The 18562-nt window shown below is 42.7% G+C and overlaps 1 protein-coding gene across 1 annotated transcript in view; it reads left to right on the forward strand.

The window, feature by feature from the left end:
• Positions 1-18562, forward strand: part of PAPPA2 (pappalysin 2) — a 221825-nt gene that overhangs the window by 138046 nt on the left and 65217 nt on the right. Inside the window, exon 14 of the mRNA XM_006088940.3 lies at positions 15632-15803. Within this exon, the coding sequence (XP_006089002.1) occupies positions 15632-15803 (172 nt within the window). The remainder of the gene's footprint in view (positions 1-15631; positions 15804-18562) is intronic.

Genomic DNA, 18562 nt, shown 5'->3' on the forward strand with positions numbered 1-18562 from the left:
CATCTATCACACTGGGTGGTAACTATTTACTTGCTGTTTGTTCCCACTAAACTCTGAGCAGCCTGCAGTGGGGATTTTGCTCAGTATCTCTCAGTACCTAGCAGAAGGCCTGGCACATAGTAGGGATCAGAAACTGTGTTGAGTGACAGTTACAGACTTTATCTCTCAATGCTCCATGGAAGAGAACTGAACAAGCAAGCCAGAAAAGTAGAAGTCACAGCCTCAGTAGACTCAAGAGACGGGGATTCTCACTATTGCAGCTATGACGTTTTGATAAAGAAGTTGATTACCGGAGATTATTGCTGCACTGCTGCTAGTTCTTCACCTATTTTCACTTGGCACTGGGGGAAAAACAAGTTTCCTATGCATGCATGCAAACCAGCAGAAACAAGATATGACTCTCCAGTATACATAGAGTGTATCTGGAATGCATAAGCAATTCCAAACCACATCTGACTGACAGGAACCATGCAAATTGGCTTTTCCTTCTCCGCCAGCAAATCAGTGCAATATAGTAAATTTTGATACACAGGGAACTGAATAGATCCCATATATTTGCTTTTGGAACAGATTTAAAATCGGTATCCCTCCATACTCTGAAAGATTAGAAGAAGTCTTTCTGCATCTTTGTATCAATCACAATTGTAGATGTAGATAGACCATAATATGAAACCCTCAAATTCTGGGCACAGTGAGAGGGATTCCTGGCTTCCTCCTTCTTACCCCTTATGACCTGAATTCCATTAATACTAAAATGGGCAAGGGAGAGTTGACAGAGGCCTGGCAGTAGAAGATGTGTTAGCCATTTTGCTTTTAACAAGTAATGACCAATGGCCTGTCTGTCCTACCACATGCATCTTGATACCAGCCTGACTGGCCCACAGAGCCTCAGTGGAGGCCAGTAAACCCATGTCTGGCTCTCCAGTGACATTCACGATCCTTGGCTTGGACCCATTGGCTTTGAACTCTATCTTCATCTTGTTTCCCATTCTGCTTTGACAGCTACACAGTTTATGACCCTTTGGGCTTAGCGTACTGATAATGAACCCTTTTAATGAAAACCAAGTTTAGTGCTCCAGGTTTTGGCCATAAGTGCTCAATAAGATCTCAAGTCATTCTTACTTTCTAGCTGTTTCCAGCTCTAGCCACTTTAGGGAAAGGCCCTACATGATATGCCATAACTTCCCATGAGTTAGAGCAGCGGTTCTCAACCTGTGGGTCGCGACCCCTTTGGCGGTCGAACGACCCTTTCACAGGAGTCGCCTAAGACCATCCTGCATATCAGATATTTACATTACGATTCATAAAAGTAGCAAAATTACAGTTTTGAAGTAGCAACGAAAATAATTTTGTGGTTGGGGGTCACAACATGAGGAACTGTTTTAAAGGGCCAGAAGGTTGAGAACCACTGAGTTAGAGTATCAGGTAGATCCCCAACCAATCCAGGACTGTGTTGATGACTTTGGAAAGTGGGAATCATCTTTTTGATCAATGCAGTGGGAGAGTGTGTTCGAAATATAACCCACACACTAATAGGTTAATTTGCCTTTGAGTGCATTTGCATGTAGCTAATCAGAACTCTGATTATCTACTTTGGAAATTCACAAGGTCAAGTCCAGAAGAATTCACTAATAGTAGAGAATCACTGATGGGCATGTGGTATCTGCTATGACAGAATTGTTCTTCCAGTCACATGAACCCAGTGGAAACATTGATTGTAACTTCTCTGACCCTAACTAATGGTGTATCCACCAGATCCTGTGTTGACTCTTCTGAAGAACATTATCTGCTTTCCCAGGGTGTGGTCTCATGACAGTGGTTGAAACTTCTGACTATGCATCTCTTTTCAGTATTTGCACTTTCCCTCCTATTGATTTTTCTTTCTACCTGCTCTAGAAAAGGTTGGAAATGTACTGTAACCTTCCAAACTAGTGTGCTTCTTTCACGTTTTCCTTGTATTTTAAGCAGTACTGGCTTTTTATACTTTGATGTGGAATAATTAGGTATATAACTGCCCATGACTGTTTCGTCTTTATTAGGATCAAACCTCTTGCCAATCCTTTTGCCCCTTGAAATGCTTTTGTCTTTGTATTCTACTTCATCTGGGATTAAAATTTCCATCCCTGATTTCCATTTGTTTGATAAATATTTGCCTTTATTTTTAACCTTTCCTTTTCTTGACTGCCAGTGAGCCCAGGGCACATTGCTTCATGGAATTTTTTACAATGACAGTAGGATTTCACTGTATAAAACTGCTCCAAGATCTTATTCTGAAAATTTATCTCATGACCTCAAGCCTCTGGTATTCTTTAGGACTCTAGCATTTTTCTCTTTGGGACATTTATGTCTCAGGGTCCAATGGCATTTGCCAATTCTCCCTTCTCCCTTTTCCCATTCCACCTGACCAAAATTGCTATATTCCCTGACCTGAAGTTTTGAAATAGTAAAGAGAGGGCAGTACTGATGAGGACTGATGGATGCAGAGCAGATCTGTGACCCTTGAAGGTCAGTGTCCAGTTTTCTGGTCTTTACCTGGGCCAAGGAATGAAGAAAGAACTTCCCATTTCCCTCTCTTCTTTGAGTGTGGCCCCATTCCTTATTTGCTTTTTCTTCAGAAAAAAAATCCATGCTTGGGCTTCCAATGATGTTTCTCAATTCAGCTTCCATACATTTTAAAATCAGGAGGAAATCCTCACAGATTCCACCTGTCAGTCTTAGTTTTTGCTATTGATAAGAGTTTTCTTATTATTTTTTTTGTAGTGTTGGTATGTAAGCGGCAACCAGGGAGAAATTATTTCATAGTATTCATGTGAGATTAACTGAAAATGAGATGTGGAATTTGTAGTACGTTCTAATACCCCATCATTACCTTTTACCATCCCCCCTTTACAAGATGTGCCAGGGATCCTTGAATGTGTTGCTTCTCAGCTCTCAAGCTGTGTCTGGGTGCCATCCTCTGTAACACCAGAACAGGAGTGACCCTTTGCCAGATGGCATGATGTTAAGTTTTGTCAGTAGAGGGTTCTGGAGAGACGGCAGGAGGACGGAGCATCTCTTCGTGGTTTTGGTGTGCTGTCTTCCCCTTTGCTGCTGTGATGTGTTTGGCAGTGGTGTGCGCAACACTTACAGTCAAGGCCAGCAGCTGCTTGGTGTTCCCAGTTGAATCTTTGTCATAATCAGCCAAAGGTGAAAGCTCATTAGTTATGATCCCACTGCACTTGAGGGATTGCTAGCATCCCATTTCCCACTGGCAAGGAGCTGAGCATTGTCAGAACCAATTGGTACCCAGATCCTGTCTTTGTGAATCTGTCTCCCAGTCTCACTTCTGGTTCCATTCTGAGTCAGTCTGGGTCCAGTCAGGGCACAGTAGCTACAATAGGGAAAGTTTAATATAAATAACCATTAACTAGTAACAGAGGATGAACTACTAAGGGGTATGGAGAACTCTAATTCATAGAAGAGCGGCAGATAAAGCAACTCTTACTTTTAGGGACAAGGGAAGAGTATCAAAGGAAGGAACAAATGTGAAAGAGGCTGTGGGAGGATTTCTATGGAGAGAGTGGGTGGTGGCACCTCGGGTGGCAGGGAAGTTCTCTGAAGTTTCACAGGCTGTGGCTGGTGAGAATGACACCCCCCAGTTGGCTGCTGCTGATCAGAGCTCATGAGGAAGCTGCTTGCTGGACAGCTTGTCTTTGGGGCACATGAAACTTTCTGAGGAGCCATTCCCTGGCGTACATTTGAGACCTGCTGGAAAGTCAGCTAGGGTGCTGGTGGGACTTGATGGGAGTGTAAGATGTCACTGAAACTTGTTAAGAGGCGAGCACCAAGAGTGAAGGACTGAAGCTCTGTTGTACATCAAGTGCGGCAGAAGCAAGGAGAGGAAGACATATAGGAATCAAGAAGAGATGCCCTTTCTTCTTCAGTGTCTCTCCAGTTATGATATGTCTCCTGGAAAATATGATGTGATATTAACTGGTGAAAAAGCAACATTTCCATGGCCCATCTCTGGGCAACGAAGGGTGGATTTGGAACTGAGAGGCAGTAAGTTGGTAACTGGCAGAAAAGGTCAAGAAACCCCTTTCTCTCTACTTTTTATATTTCAGATAAGATTTTTTAAAAAGTTCTAACTTTAATAATAAGACAACTTTTCAATATAATGCCTAAGTAGATTGACCTCACTGGAAATGCACATTTTCTTTTTTTTTTTTAATTTTTATGTTTTGACCTTACTTGAAGTCCAAGGCAAACATAAAGTATAAATACCTCATTAGCTTATTCAGTGTAAATACACATTCTGATTGAGATGGAAAACAAGTAATAGATACTCATAAATATAAAGCTTAGTGGGTTCTGAGGTTTACCTTAAACTATAGCTTATCAAAGCCAAGTATTCTAACTTAAAATTGAGTGTGATATTAATCTTTTAAAATGAATATCTACATGGAAAACTGAGTTCTTTCTTCTCTCTCTCATTCTTACTCTCATGCTTTCTCACTCACTTTATATAGTCATGCTTTGATCCTTTTTTATCATTGTGGATAATTGATTCATGCAATTATTTAGTTCTAATACAATGAGAGTGTGTGTGTGTGTGTGTGTGTGTGTGTGTACACATTGTATGTACATAGCTGTATTTCACTTTAAGAAAAAGAAAGGCTTCTGAAAAGTTTAAAGTAAATGGATTTGTAAAACTATTCTATATGGTGTGTGTGTGTGGGGGGGAAGAGATAGACTATGCATCATTTAAAATGTTTACTAAGTGCCTACAGTTGCCAGGAATCATTTTTCAATTGAGGAAACTGAGACTCAAGTGCACAAATTCACCTTATTTGAGATTAGCACAACTAAGACTAGAATTCAAGTAATTTGTTTTTAGTAAAGAAAGTTTTCATTATATGAATGGAAGACTGTTTCAGAAATATACTCATGTCTACTGCTGTCCAAGAAACACCGCCACCCTCCCTCACACTGTATTTGGATTGGGGTAACAAGGGTTTAACTGACCTGGGGATAAATAAAGAGCACCTCTAGTTTAAATGTGTTTATGTAAATGGCATATTTATTTTGAGGAAACCCTGAAACCAAGAAATGTAGATGTGGGCTCCAAGTAATGCAGGTACGCTAGTGATCTTTGATGAAGTAGGTGAAAAGGGTGGAATTGAAAACATACTTGGGACTTTGGGGAAAGTTCAGGAAATGAATTTCTAGATTAGAGAAGTTTTATGGGCAGAATCCAGGGGACTTGGGGTCATTAGAAAAAGAGAATTTTTAACTCAGCTCCATTTGGGTCCTAGCTCAGACAAGAAATAATTTTGCTTCTCATAAGAGAAAATCAGAGAAAAAATATTTCACTCTCTTGGAGATTACTACAAGTGCAGGTAAGCCAGAAAGGGGACCTACAATTTTGAAAGCCTGGTTTATGTGTGTATTAGTTGTCTATTGCTACTACATACTCATCAGCTTAAACCAACACACATTTACACTCGCAGTTCCTGAGGTCAAGATTTTTAGACCAGCCTTAACTGGATCCTGTGTAAGGTTACAGTGAGATGTCAGCCAGGACTAGTTTCTCATCTGAAGGCTTGAGTGGGGAAAGTCACAGGGTTTTTAGTTCTTGGTTCTGAAAGGCTGAGGGCCTCAGTTTCCTGCTGGGGGTGGCACTGAGGCTGTGCTCAGTTCCTTGTCACACAGCCATCTCCCTTGGCCAGCTCTCACATGGCCGCGTGTTTCCTCAAAACCATCAAGAGAGAGGATCTCTCAACAAGGATAACTTTCAATCTAGGCAAAATAATCAGAAGTGACATTGTCTTACTTGACATATTCAGGTGCTTAGAAGCCTGTCACAGGTCCTCCCCATACAGTTGAGGAAATGATTCGGTGTGGATTCTAGGAGGCAACAGTCATGTTCAGCTCATTATGTTAGCTTGGACTAGTTGAAATTGTGCATAGACCTTGGAGTTGTAAGCATCTAATTGTGTGTCTCCTAACCTGACAGAGGCACATACTATACTTACGTAATTTTAACTCGCCACACAGCCTGGGCCACAATGGGCATGTGAGGAATTTGAATGCAGGACAAAAGCATGAAGGAAGAACAGTAATTTCCAGAGTAAGGTCTTCTCATAGACTTTCCCCAGTTCTTGGTTGGTCAGATTGTCTAAGCCACCTTCTATCAGAGAATGTCCTCTCAGTTCTCCACTCTCTAGATATACCACCTTTGTTTTGTGAGTGATCCTTACCCATATTTTATTCCCAAGTTAATTTCCCCCTTATTCCTAAGCCTGAGCCACCTTCAGAGCTCTGTTCTTTGTGGCTCAACTGGAATTACTATAGTATTCATTCATGTAATTTTAATTTAGTAATATCAGTTTGTTTCCTAGAAGATTATAAAATTATATAAAACCTAAAAAAAATTTGTGGTTATTTTTCAAATGATCTGCATCATGATTATTTTCATAATGTTGGATAATTGAGAGTTAATTGTTTTAGTAATTTTGGTCTAGTGTGTAAATGAGTGTGTGTGTGTTTGTGTGTGTTTCATTTTATGTAAGGCATTCTTTTAGAAAAGGTTAATGTCCTTTTTTATAACTAAATTTTAAAAATGATTTAACTTTTTAAATGATAGTGCCATTATAAAGCTATTTTTTTAAGTAAAAAATAAATGTTTTTGGAAAGAGTAGTATCATCCCCAGATTTTCTCCTCTTTCTTTCCTTTCTTTTTCCTGTATAAATCTTTTCCTATTTACTTAAAGCAACCTAAGCATGGACACACAAACTGTGCTTCCCCAAGCAGGCCTGTCATCCACCAGGCCATCCATCACCCACCAGGATAATCAAAATCTCTAGTGGATTCTCCTCCTTCCCCCATAGTTAATGGACAAATCATTCTGGGAAAAGGAAGTTGGGCTAGAAACCTAGGGAACAGTTGACTCTGAGTCAAGAAAAAATAACAAACACACATAGTGTGCTCTTGTATGATTCTATATTCAAGGCAACAACTTTTAAACAGATTTACCTTATACATTAAAAACCCTTATTATTAAGCTATTATTGTGGACATCATAACAATAATATTGGTGTTCAGCTTCTGACACTTGTATATGTAACATAAAAATGCACATAGACATTATTAACATACCTGCTATGTTGTTTTTCTTTGCTGGTATAAAGAACAGGATCTGTAATTTAAAAACTGAGTATTCAAAGCATAATGTAGATCTGGTTTGGGTTGGATGCTCAGGGATCAGCTGTAAGTTTCCATGCATGTACATTAGTTTAGGCACTGTTGCTTTCTCTGTGCAGCCTTTGTTCTTCAAGTTCTGTTTCCTGAAGCAAGGACTGCAAAAAATAGATAATACTTAGGAAAACAACAACAATTAGTGATCACCAAGAACTTAATAATTTTCCGTTTTCAATGTATGAACTAGTGTAACATGCAGGGTTAATGTCGTCTGAGGCTGACTTACCCCACTTGCCTTGCCTCTTCAGAGCCCTCTTTCATGGAACCCCTGTGCTGTGCCACAAAAGATGTCTTTAGCCTGAGAAAGCTTTTCTCGAAAAGATGGATCTGATGACAGAGAAGACAGAGCCTCTGTATCCCTAAGTCAAGTACAGAGGATTTCTGGGTCACCTTCCATTGTACATAGAGAAAGCACAGGAGTTTGCTGCTGGGAAAGGCACTATAGATTTTGGTTGTGGGTGGAAGGGTGTGGTAGAAAGGAAAGCAACTTTCCCATAGAACTTCCTTTCTGTGACTTTAGGAATTCCAGAGAATTTGGGGGAGGAAGTATTCTCTTGTAGACTTTGATGTTGGGACTCAGGTATGAAAATTTCCCTTCTTGCTTATGCTGTAGCTCAGGGATAAGGCTGGGGCTGGATTGTAAGGCCTCTGAGCCCTAGTCCAGAGGCCTGTGGCCAGAACACAGCTCAGTGCCTTGGCATTCCTTCCCTGCTGTAATCAGTGTGCGAGCCTGGTCTTGGTAACAGGATCATTCCATCTCTATTATCCGTCATTTTGCTTCATGCTTCATTATTCCCTGGAACCCTCATTGCTGCTGCTTTACCAGTTCCTATTGTGCTTCAATTATTGGGAGCTCAGAGTTGAAATGCCAGCACTTTCCCTTCCTCCTTTGCCTGGATCAGGCTGCTATGCCCTGCCAGGTGTCTCCTCCCTGACTTGTCCCATGTAGAACATTCAGATGACCTCCCTCTTGATAGCCCCACAAAGAGAAGGGCTCCTTCCTTCCTTTTGCTAGGGACTACATGTTAAAACATTTGCTCATTCACTGGTTCCTCACCTTTTATTTTTAGGAGAGGATTTCCTTTGAGTGCTCTGGGATGATGGGAAGTGTTCTCTCTTGCTGCTGGGAAAGCCACTGTAGAAATTAAATATGTATTGCATTTCTACTCATTTGATTATCTTCTTCCCCAGAGCAGTTTAGTAAATTAACGTTGAACCGGTTTTTGTTTCTTAAGCAAGGAAAGAATTATAGCTGCTCAGTTGTTCCGTAGGTTTCTTGCCCAACTTCCTTTTCCCAGAATGACTTGTCCATACAATAGTGGGGAAGGAGGAGAATTCACTGAAGAGGATTCGGAGTGTCCTGGCCCATGATGGATGGCCTGGTGGATGATGGGTCTGGGGAGGCACAGTGAGTGAGCTGTTTGAGTCTTTTCAACTATTTGCTCTCATGGGGTATTAGAGGAACAAAGAAAAGGTCATGGACATGATCTCATTTAGGCAATTACTGGACTATGACTAGACTATTATAGAAATAACCTTTATTAAAATGTTATCTTGTCTGAGATGGCTCCTAGTGGGATACATTCTAAGAACCAGTTGAGTGACAGCTTTTGAGTGGAAAGCTAGGAACGGGCACAGACAGTTTAGGGAGACTTGGTGTTGGTGTCTCCCTCTAAGGAATTGGCTGGTTTTAATACAATGACTTTGAAACAGTGACTTTCCAATGCCTTATCTCAGTTTCATAAATTACAAGGTTTTTTTCTTCAAGTCTGGACAATCTGTGCAGGCCTCTTTAAAATTGCAAATAATTTTTTGATAGAAATAGAAATGTTCTAAGTCATTATTAACTATTTATACCAGGGGTATTCTCTTGTAGACCTTGACAATTCAAAAGCAAACCAGGGCCCTGCTAGAATGCAACCTTGTGTGGGCATTGGGCAGTTTAGGGGAACAGAAGCAGAGAAAGTGATGCTGGACAGAGATGAGTTTAAAATGCCATCTGCTTTCCAGTTTTGCTCTGGTCTAGCCTGTACTTGTGGCCTCTCTTCCTGGCAGCTGGTGGAGAGAGCAGAGAAGACAAAAACAAATCAACATTTCTAGGGTTCTGTCATTTTGCCAGCCTGCCAAGGAGACAGACACTGTTGACAGGTTTGACCATAAGTTCTGTTTGGAACGGCTCAGGCCTTGTCTGGTTCTGTGTAGCCATAACCATGGAGCGGAGGAAGTGTGGTGATGGGGTGGCAGCAAGCCCAGTGCCCAGACCCCTACCTCTTGCTTTTGGCTACACCATCTAGTTTCACCACATGCTTTTAGGATTGTCCTTCCCCTTCCCTGGGCCTTCATTTCTCCATAAGCAAGTGAGCCATTGATGTTGCAAGGTTTGGAGTGCCAGGAAGAGCAAAAGGACAGAAGGGAGTAATCTTCCAAATCTGATGTCAGTTGAGGACTGACAAATTCTGGGATTACAAGATGATGGGAACACGGGGAGCTTCTGTTGGGGAGTCCAAAAACTTTATGGGGAAAGGAAGCCAAGGCGGAGAGGGAGAGTCCCAAAGGGGCCCTGCATGTGTTTTAGATTCTACTTTTATAGGTAAATTTGGAGCTCCTTCAAGGTGCTGGCTTGCAAATCATCAAGCCCTCAACTTACACATAGTTGATGAGAAGCCAACTACCCCTTCTTTCTGTCCCATAGGTACTGTTCTAGCAACAGCACAAATAGAAGCTCCTGCCCATTCAACTTTATTCACAGGACTGTGTTGTTCCCTCACTTAACTCCACCTTTCACAATTCCCCAGGCTTGGCCGACAAATGTGGCTGGGGAAGTGTTTAATTGGTACCCAGGGATGAATAACAGGTAGTGGGGAGTCCTCAGTGCAGTCAAGTGGGGGCTGCAGTGATCACTCCTCATTAGAAAATGCCCTGTGTGGAAAGGGTTGCTGCCCTTGCATACTGCAGAAAAAAAGTGTGTATATAAAGTCGTTGCTATTGTTTCTTATGGGCGATTCTGTTCCCTGGTGCATGCTAGGAAGCACATTCCCTGGGGGTTAGCCAGCGATTGTTTTGACTCTTCCTTTGGTATTCCACATATTTTATAATCTACATTAACATGATGGGTTCTGAAACTTGGTGACACAGGGCTTTTGAAAGGGAGTGCTTTTGGCTAGGTGATATAAATCTGTTTCTCTTTAGAAGGACAGGGGGCATCTGGATGGAACTGCTAGTGTTACAACCAAGCATGGTAAAAACTGGGCCCAGAATTAGAAATGAGCAAAGCAAATTACTCAGTACTGTGGCTACCAGAGTCCAGCCCTGAACTTAAAAACAGGTCACATTCTAGAAAGAGACGGTCATCTCCCAGCAGGGATATTTTGAGGTGCCAACTTTGGGGCAGAGACTTCAACAGAGGCAGGAGAAACCTCCACTTTTCCTGGGATACAGGAATGAAAAGAGAAGTCTGCTTTGTGCAATAAATTCATCATTTCTCAGTCATGAGGGAAGACTGAGAGCTCCTACTGAGAGTCTTCTGTTGCTCTCAGATGAGAATCTTCAAAGAACTTGAATTAATTTTCCCTTCCCAGTTGGTACGATCCTTGAGTGAGACTCCTCAAAGTACCAGCATTGTACTACCCAAGGAGGCCGATAGTCCCTGTCCTACACAAAGACAGGGCCAGAGTAAGGAGGAGGCAGAATGGGAAACCAGAGCAGAGGCCATCTCCTTTTGCACTGGTTTGGAGAAGCAGCAAAGCTCTCTAAGGATGGATGCTATCATTATTATTTGGTTTTGCTGTTGGGGGTGAGAAGATTAATGAGGACTTGGTCTCTTCCAGTCCACTCCACATTCTGTCCACCATCTGCTGCCAAATCCAGAGCATACATTCCTTCTTAGCCCACACCCTCTTATTTCAATAAGAATCAGTAAAACACAGTGGGGGAATGGAGAGACATCTGATCCTCTTTTACTATTTAACTTTAAAAGGGCTGTTTCTACCGAAACTACTGGCACAGCTCTTTGGTCAATGGTGGCACTTTTTGGATAAAGGAATTGCAATCTTGTGTTCAACTAAACAACTGAAAAGTAGGGACATTGAGTAGAAACTTACACTGGGCAAGAAAGATCGTGCGAAACTCCCTCTTGGGTTCTCCACCACATCCTGCCCACTCATGGTTTTCTGTACTCCCACCCCAATACCACCATCACCTCATCTATGAAATTAAATACCATGCTAGAGCTGGAAGGGACCTTCAAGAGAACCTAGTTCAACCCTGTCATTTTACAAATTTGCAGACAGAGGGCCAGAGTAGTTAAGAGATTTACCCAAGGTCATAGAGATAAGCACCAACAAGCCAAGACCTGACCTCAGCTCACATAGGTTTGCTGCTTTCTGCATCATACCATGCTCTTCCTTAAAAAGTGTGGTGCAGATGCCAGCTGGTTTCTTCTAAGCTAGCCTAGAGTCCAGACATCAAATTGTGGTCAGCTTTCTCTGGCTGCCTGAGGGAGGGCAGGATATTGACTAGAAAAATTTCATAAGCTGATGTCATCCTGATTTTGAGCCGAAGTTTAATTAAATGCTTGTTTGTTATTATATTGTAGTCTCAGTGCAGTAAAAAGATCTAGAATAGCTCATCATTTCTTTTGCTCTCAGTTTCTTTATCTTTAAAAAGAGGAATTTGGGTTGACTTGCCTTTAAGGTCCATTTAAATTTAAACATGGTATGGTTCCTTTAAGATCATTGCTGAACATTACTCCCCCCACCCCCAGCAGTTATATTTAAGAAATGGGCTCTTTAGTTCATAATCTCCCATCAGTCCTCACCTGGGAGAAATGTAGCTTGATTATGATTTACTCTGGAATATTGTCATAGCCTCCTGAACTTCAAGGGTGGCACAGCTCCTAAGGAGAACCTTGGGCCAAAGCTGTGAAGATGTGGACAGAACAGCCAGCACTTTGACCATTCATAGGAATTACCCAGCTTCCCAAATGTGGGCCTTGGCTGAAAGCTATGCCAACTTCTCTCTAGTGGCCTCAGGGGATGGAAAACTGAAAAAACTTGCCTGGTTTGGCATGTCCTGGGGGACAGCTCAAGACAGGTTTGTTAGTGGGTCTGTCCACTCCTTCTGCAGAGAATATTACCTGCTTTCTGGTGCCTCACCCTGTTCCTCACCCACCCCTGGACGGCAGGGGAGAACTTTAGGAACGTGCTTTTAGTCTATCTTTAAATTAGATGTTGACTTCCTTCAGTATAAATTCTCCAAGTTCGTTAGCCAAAATTTAAGAGACCCACACATATTGAATTTTCTTCAGTAAAAACAAACAAACAAACAAACAAACCCACAAAAACCCATCAGTTCTCAGTGGTAAGGAGGAAATGGTGATTTTGCCTAGGTTTTGAGAGCACTGTCTTGCCCTGTGTTCTGTCTGTACGGCATCAGAGGTAACATTTCAGGGTATTATCTCTCAGGCTTTCCCCAATCCTATCCATTCATTGATGTCAAATCCTATCCAAGATAAAATGTTCTCTGGAATGGCCATGAATGTATAATCAATAACACATAGTTTAATTATTTTCTCTCTCCTGCTATATTGAAAGTTTCTTCAGAGCAGGGGAATGTCTTCTGCTTTTGATCTATCTGATGGCCTCTATGTGATATTTTGTGCTCAATACATGAGAGCATAATGGTTGAGCAGTGGGGCCAGTTTCTCCTGGAATCAGCCCTGTCATTTTATAGTCTTGGCCTATAGATTTATTGACATCTTTCGGGTTACACATATTCAGGCCTTTCTGGTGCTGCATTTCACTCCTGGTGAGCATCAAAAGTCTAAAAGAAAAAACTCATGGATGCCAGGATCCCACCACAGGCCTATAGAATGAAAACCTCCAGGGGACAAAGTCTGGGCATCTATATATTTTTTAACATTTCCTGAGTGAAATGTAAAACTATGGTTGACAAAGCCTGCCTCATGGCATACAAAAGTCACCCCTTCATGGAACTGTGCCACCAAAGGCTTCCCAAGGACAGGTGTCACTCACAGACCCAACCAACAAAGGAAAACCACTGATCATCAAGGCAGGACAGTACTGGGTTTAGGCCTGGATGACCACAAGCAGCTGATGTTCAAGAGCAGGACAGCCTAGGGTTAAATACATTTGAAACAGGGATTCTTCAGTTGAAAGCAATTTTTAAACCCTCACATATAATGACTTCGGGGAGTGAGGACAGAAGAGAGAGTAGAAGCTTATCCAGAGAAGTGGAGAGGCCAAAAGCAAAGCTAGGATCACGGTAGGTGGCCGACTACAGAGGAGTGTGATTTCTAAGGCCCTCCTGACTCACAATTCCATCATGAGAAACTCATTCCTTTGGCTTAAAACTTTGTCTCCTGTTAAAATGGAAATACCTGTGAATCACATCTGACTGGGATCATCATGTGCTTACCTAAGAACACGTTGTGATGAGGTGTGAGGAAAGATCTGGAAAAAGTGGGTGGAAGGTTGAGGCTCTATTGCCAAAGGAGGAAACACACTGAGCAGGACACCCTGCAGTCCACGGCTGCTGGGCAAATGTGGCCAATTCCATTTGCTCTCATTTAAGAGAAAACTGCTCAAAAGGGAGGTGTACTGTTAAATATTCTATACTTTCCCCCTGGCGGCCCTACTGAGGAGCTCCTTGGCTCACCTGGCCTGTGCTGCTAGCTTTTGAATTGAGAAGAAAGCAACAGGGAAGCAGCCTCACCCCAGGGAGATGGCCTCGTGGTCTAGGCTGGCCCCAGAGTGAGGGCTCTGAGCTCCAGCCCAAGGATTTTCCTCCGACTCGCTGTGTGGCCTCCAGCCAGTCTCCAAACAGCTTTAGTTTTCTTGCATGTCAGACCAAGATAAATACCAAACTTCCCCCCTCTCTGGGGCATTGTAAGGTTTCATGGTTGTCCCTGTCATTAACACATGTCCAAAGACCCTAAGAAGAATGCTTTTGAGAAATTTTAAAGACTATTTTTTACTAGTTGCATTATCTTTATGATATTGGAGTTTATGTAGCATTAGGTGGAGAGGAGCATGCGCTGGTGGTAGGAAAACAGAGAACACATCTTCGCTCAGAAGAGCGGTGTTTGTAGTGGAAGAGAAATACAGAAGGGCTTTGGGGTTGAGGTGTGAGGGAGAAAAGTCTACAATTGGTACCAGATGCCATCAGAAGCTAACGACCTGACAAACACCGTCCCCATAAAACAAATTCCTTAAAAAGGAAGCACATGGAAATATAAACTAGTGAAAGAATCTGCAGCAGCTGCCCTAAAACCATTTCTCACTTCATAAACAGGTCTGGGTTTGGTGGTTTTTATTTTTTTGGTCTTGGTTTTATTTCATGTCACTTTCCCCCTGGTCTGTGCTCCCCTGTCTCACTCTTCCTCCCGTCTGCCAATGCTGGACAGACTTTGCCCACTGGTAGTTATAGCAACCATAGTTAATGGAACCCCATCCTGGTGGAAGGAAGCTCATTCACAGGGTTTGTTTTGTGTCGTATCTCAGCACCGATTTGTCCTCAATGATGACATGGCATAATTGGATGGAGTTGTTGAAAAATAGCACATGCTATTTCACATTAATTTCTTGGCAGAAAGCTGACATGAACCACAACCATTAATGACTCTGTTTTCCAGTACTTTCCACTTAACACATTGAAGAAATACGTTTTGTGGACATCGGGGCATGTAGCATCTATGGAACTTGGAGTTCTTTAGCATCACTAATGAGGTGTTCCGATCTGGTCCCATGGACAGTCAGGTTTCAGATACCTTATCCTGAGAGGTTGAATAGAGACTCAGAGGCAAAGATGTATTTCCTGTACTACCTGTGCAATTATTAGGGTTGGGTTGGGGAAATGGCTGCTGACAATTAATAACCCCTTCCCCAAACTCATTTAGTTCTCCCTCTGTTGGGGCTTCATGGAGTGTCTGAGGTGTACCACAGCATTGCAGGGAATAACCAGGGCTTAAAGGCTTTCTTTACATCACACAACTCCAATCCATTCACCCTATACCTGAAAAGCATAGGTAAAAGAAGTGAGAATGTCACTGCCATATAACTTCAGTCCCATGGGCATAGGATCACAAGCAGCAACTTTAGCACATTCAAATCAAATTCATCTCTTTTGGACCAGTGCTTTTAAAATCAATTCTCAATTATTTCAAGGCAGTATGTGCATAGCCAAGACATTTTATTTTCCACCTTCTTAAAAAAAGTCACTGAACACTAATACAACTCAAGGAAAAATAAGGCAAATTGATGATGACGAAATTCACTGTAATCATTTTGGCTAATATTTAGCATCACTGCCAACAGCACCGAGAGCAAGAAAATATCTTGCTGGTCTAAGATGCTTCTCTTTCTGTCACCCCAGCTGTGTCCATCGGCCCTGTGGGGAGCAGAGCAGCTGTGCGCCACTGCTGCTGGAGCACACGGATGTGGTGAACTGTACCTCTGGGGGGCCAGGTCACATGAAGTGCGCTGTCACCTGCCAAAGGGGGTTTGCCCTTCAGGCCAGCAGTGGGCAGTACCTCAGGCCCATGCAGGTGAGTGGGAACCCGTGGTTATCAGGACCAAATTCCTGGGGAGAAAAGGTCTTCATGTTCCTCTCCCTGGCCCCATCAAGGAAGGGCAGGTGCTTGTCGATCAGGTGAAAGGAAAGATGACTCCAGCAAGCCAGGTGAAGCAAGGCTTTACAGAAGTGCAGGTGTCTAAGAGCCAGTGTTGTTCCCATTACCTGGGTGTCAGTTTCTCTCCAGATGGGCAGTAGGTAGGACCATTCTTCTCCCTCTTCTTTGACCTTCAAGATGAGATGCCACAGTTGAGCCTTGTCCACAGTATGCAGGCAAGATGGGGGCAGCCACTTACCTGTGGTTCATGGTCTGACCCCCCCAGTCCTCTTACAAGAAGGCTGGAGAAAAAGAGCTGATTTCCTTCCCTCAGTTCCTGGTGTGGGCATTATGTCATGATCCTAGCCTTGATGGAATTGTCCAAATTTCTACAAGCTACCACATCTCCCTTTCCAGGATTTCAAGGTGACTTGGAGGTAAGAGCATGGCTTGGGAGACAGATCTGGAATGAAATTTTGGCTCCACTGTTTAATAGATGTGTAATTTTAGGTAAAAATCAACAAACAAAAGGAACTAACCTCTTTAAGCTTGTTCTCACATTTTTAAAATAATTAGGACAGAAGACTTTATGTCATTTTGTTATTCTGATGACTGATTGGAAATAGTTTTAAAGCTGCTAGCAGAATTATAGGCACAGAGCACTCCATTAAGCTACCATTATTATGAGCATGATGCTGTCTTCTCAATAAAAAATCGTGTTTTCCACTTTTTCTTTAGAGAGCTTTTGGTACTCTGCAGAGCAATTTAACCTTGAAATCGCCCATTAAGACATAACCATAATATGAGATAGAGAAAGGAGGCAGTAGGCCAAAGATAATAGTGCTCTAGGAGAGACCCAGCTAGATTCGGTATGATGAGGAAAGGGTGGGAGTGTGACTGGCAGTCAGATTTCAATGGTTTGGAAGAAAGGACTTTTTATTTTGTACCAGTTGACTGCCAGCAGGTTGTGGGTCAATGGAGAATTCACTTGCTTAGGGACAGTCAGAATTTAGAGACATAGTCATTGGCTTCAGGTGGTTTAGGATCTGCATAGAGAGAAACAGTTTCAATATACCTTGAGACTATCCTTGGTGTATGATGCTTTGGTGATATGATGCTCTTATCACCCACACATTCTTAACCCAGCTTAACTTGCTCTAGAAAAGAGAAAAAATGAACAACAACAACAAAAAAGATGCAAAGATTGGATAAATTTTTGTGATAGGTAAGGAAGGGGAGAGAAGAGAAGACAGGCTTTGCAAGTTATTAAAATTAAGAGCAAATTCAAAACAAACATAGACAGTCCTTAATGAAGCCAGGAGAAAAACCAAGGCAATATATGCAGAGTTTGGGAGACATTCTTTAAATGATCATTGTGGTTTGAGCCAGACGTCCAGGTTGTAGGGTGTAAGGGACAGCATCTGAGTTGGGAGCTCACCCTTCACCGACCATATGGTGGAGTCAGCTCTCCAGCCAGCCTCTCCTGCCCACTCCCACCCCCAACCCCCTACCCAGGCCGGCCCCACTGTGGAAATGATACAATCCCAGCTCGTGATCACAAGACAGTGGGGATATTTGCTTTTTGTTGACACAAGAACTGAAACTAAATAGAAAAATGTGTCTGGCTTTGAATTGGGTCCTCCTGGCAGGCAACAGGGAAACATTGGGAAAGCAGGGCAGAGCTGGTAGCCAGGAGTGGGTGTCAGGGGTGACAGGTGCTTTCACTAGTCATTTTACCTCTGGCTTTGGCCACTGCTGGCTCCTGGCTGAGCCCCAGAATCATCTCTCCCACTCGCTCTCTTTGGCCTTTGGTAACCCTTTGGCTAGAGTGTCAGCTGTGTTGTGTGTTGTTTTTTTCAAACATGCCCTGAGCTCCCAGGTCTCTCAGGCTCTGTTCAGTCTGCTCCTCTCACTCCGAACACTTTCTTCTCCCTCTTCCCCTCTGCCGCTGGGAAGTCCAGCTCATAGCTCAAAGGCCAGTTCCTGTGTCACCTCCCTCAGCACACTGTTCCTCTTTCCCAAGGATTGGGCAGTCCCTCCTCTCACCCCTTTGTGCTGCCTCACCACCATAGAACAAGTCCGTATATATGACATTGCTGTCGTTTTTATATATTATATTTCCTTTCTTTATGATCCCCATTTCCTACTTCTTTCACTATTTGCATTCTTTGCGTTATATTCTCTCGATTCATCTTGGAAGGGGGTAGGATATAAGCAATAAAAGCATATCTCCCATTTTCCTTCCGTACCTCCCTCTCTCCCTTTCTCTCTCTCCTTTCCATTCTTTCTCCTTCAGGTGTTTTCTGAGCCACCGGACCAACCTATAATTTGCTTTGCTGGTAGATTATGATCCTTGAGGGTGTTTTTACCCAAATCTAGCACAGAGCCTGGCCTTCCAGGCCCTCAGTCAGTGTCTCTTCATTTACTTGGGGATGATAAACTCTAGGGCTACCCTGCAGAGCCGATGCCCAAGGAGATGGCTGGAACCTTTGAAGTTGAACCACAAGGTTTGGAAAGTGCCTGATAGGAATTATCAGAGAAGTGTCCTGATAATATTAATTCTCAACTGTTCTTAGATACTGTGCACCATCCTCAACTAAGATGACAATGTTCAGTAGCTTTATCAGTTGCCTTATCAGTAAGGGTCCCAGCAGGAAACAGATGACATGCTCAGAAGTGGGCAATTTCAAAGGATT

The sequence above is a fragment of the Myotis lucifugus genome, unplaced genomic scaffold (genome assembly GCF_000147115.1).
Source record: "Myotis lucifugus unplaced genomic scaffold, Myoluc2.0 scaffold_54, whole genome shotgun sequence".
In the NCBI taxonomy this organism is placed as follows: Eukaryota; Metazoa; Chordata; class Mammalia; order Chiroptera; family Vespertilionidae; genus Myotis; species Myotis lucifugus.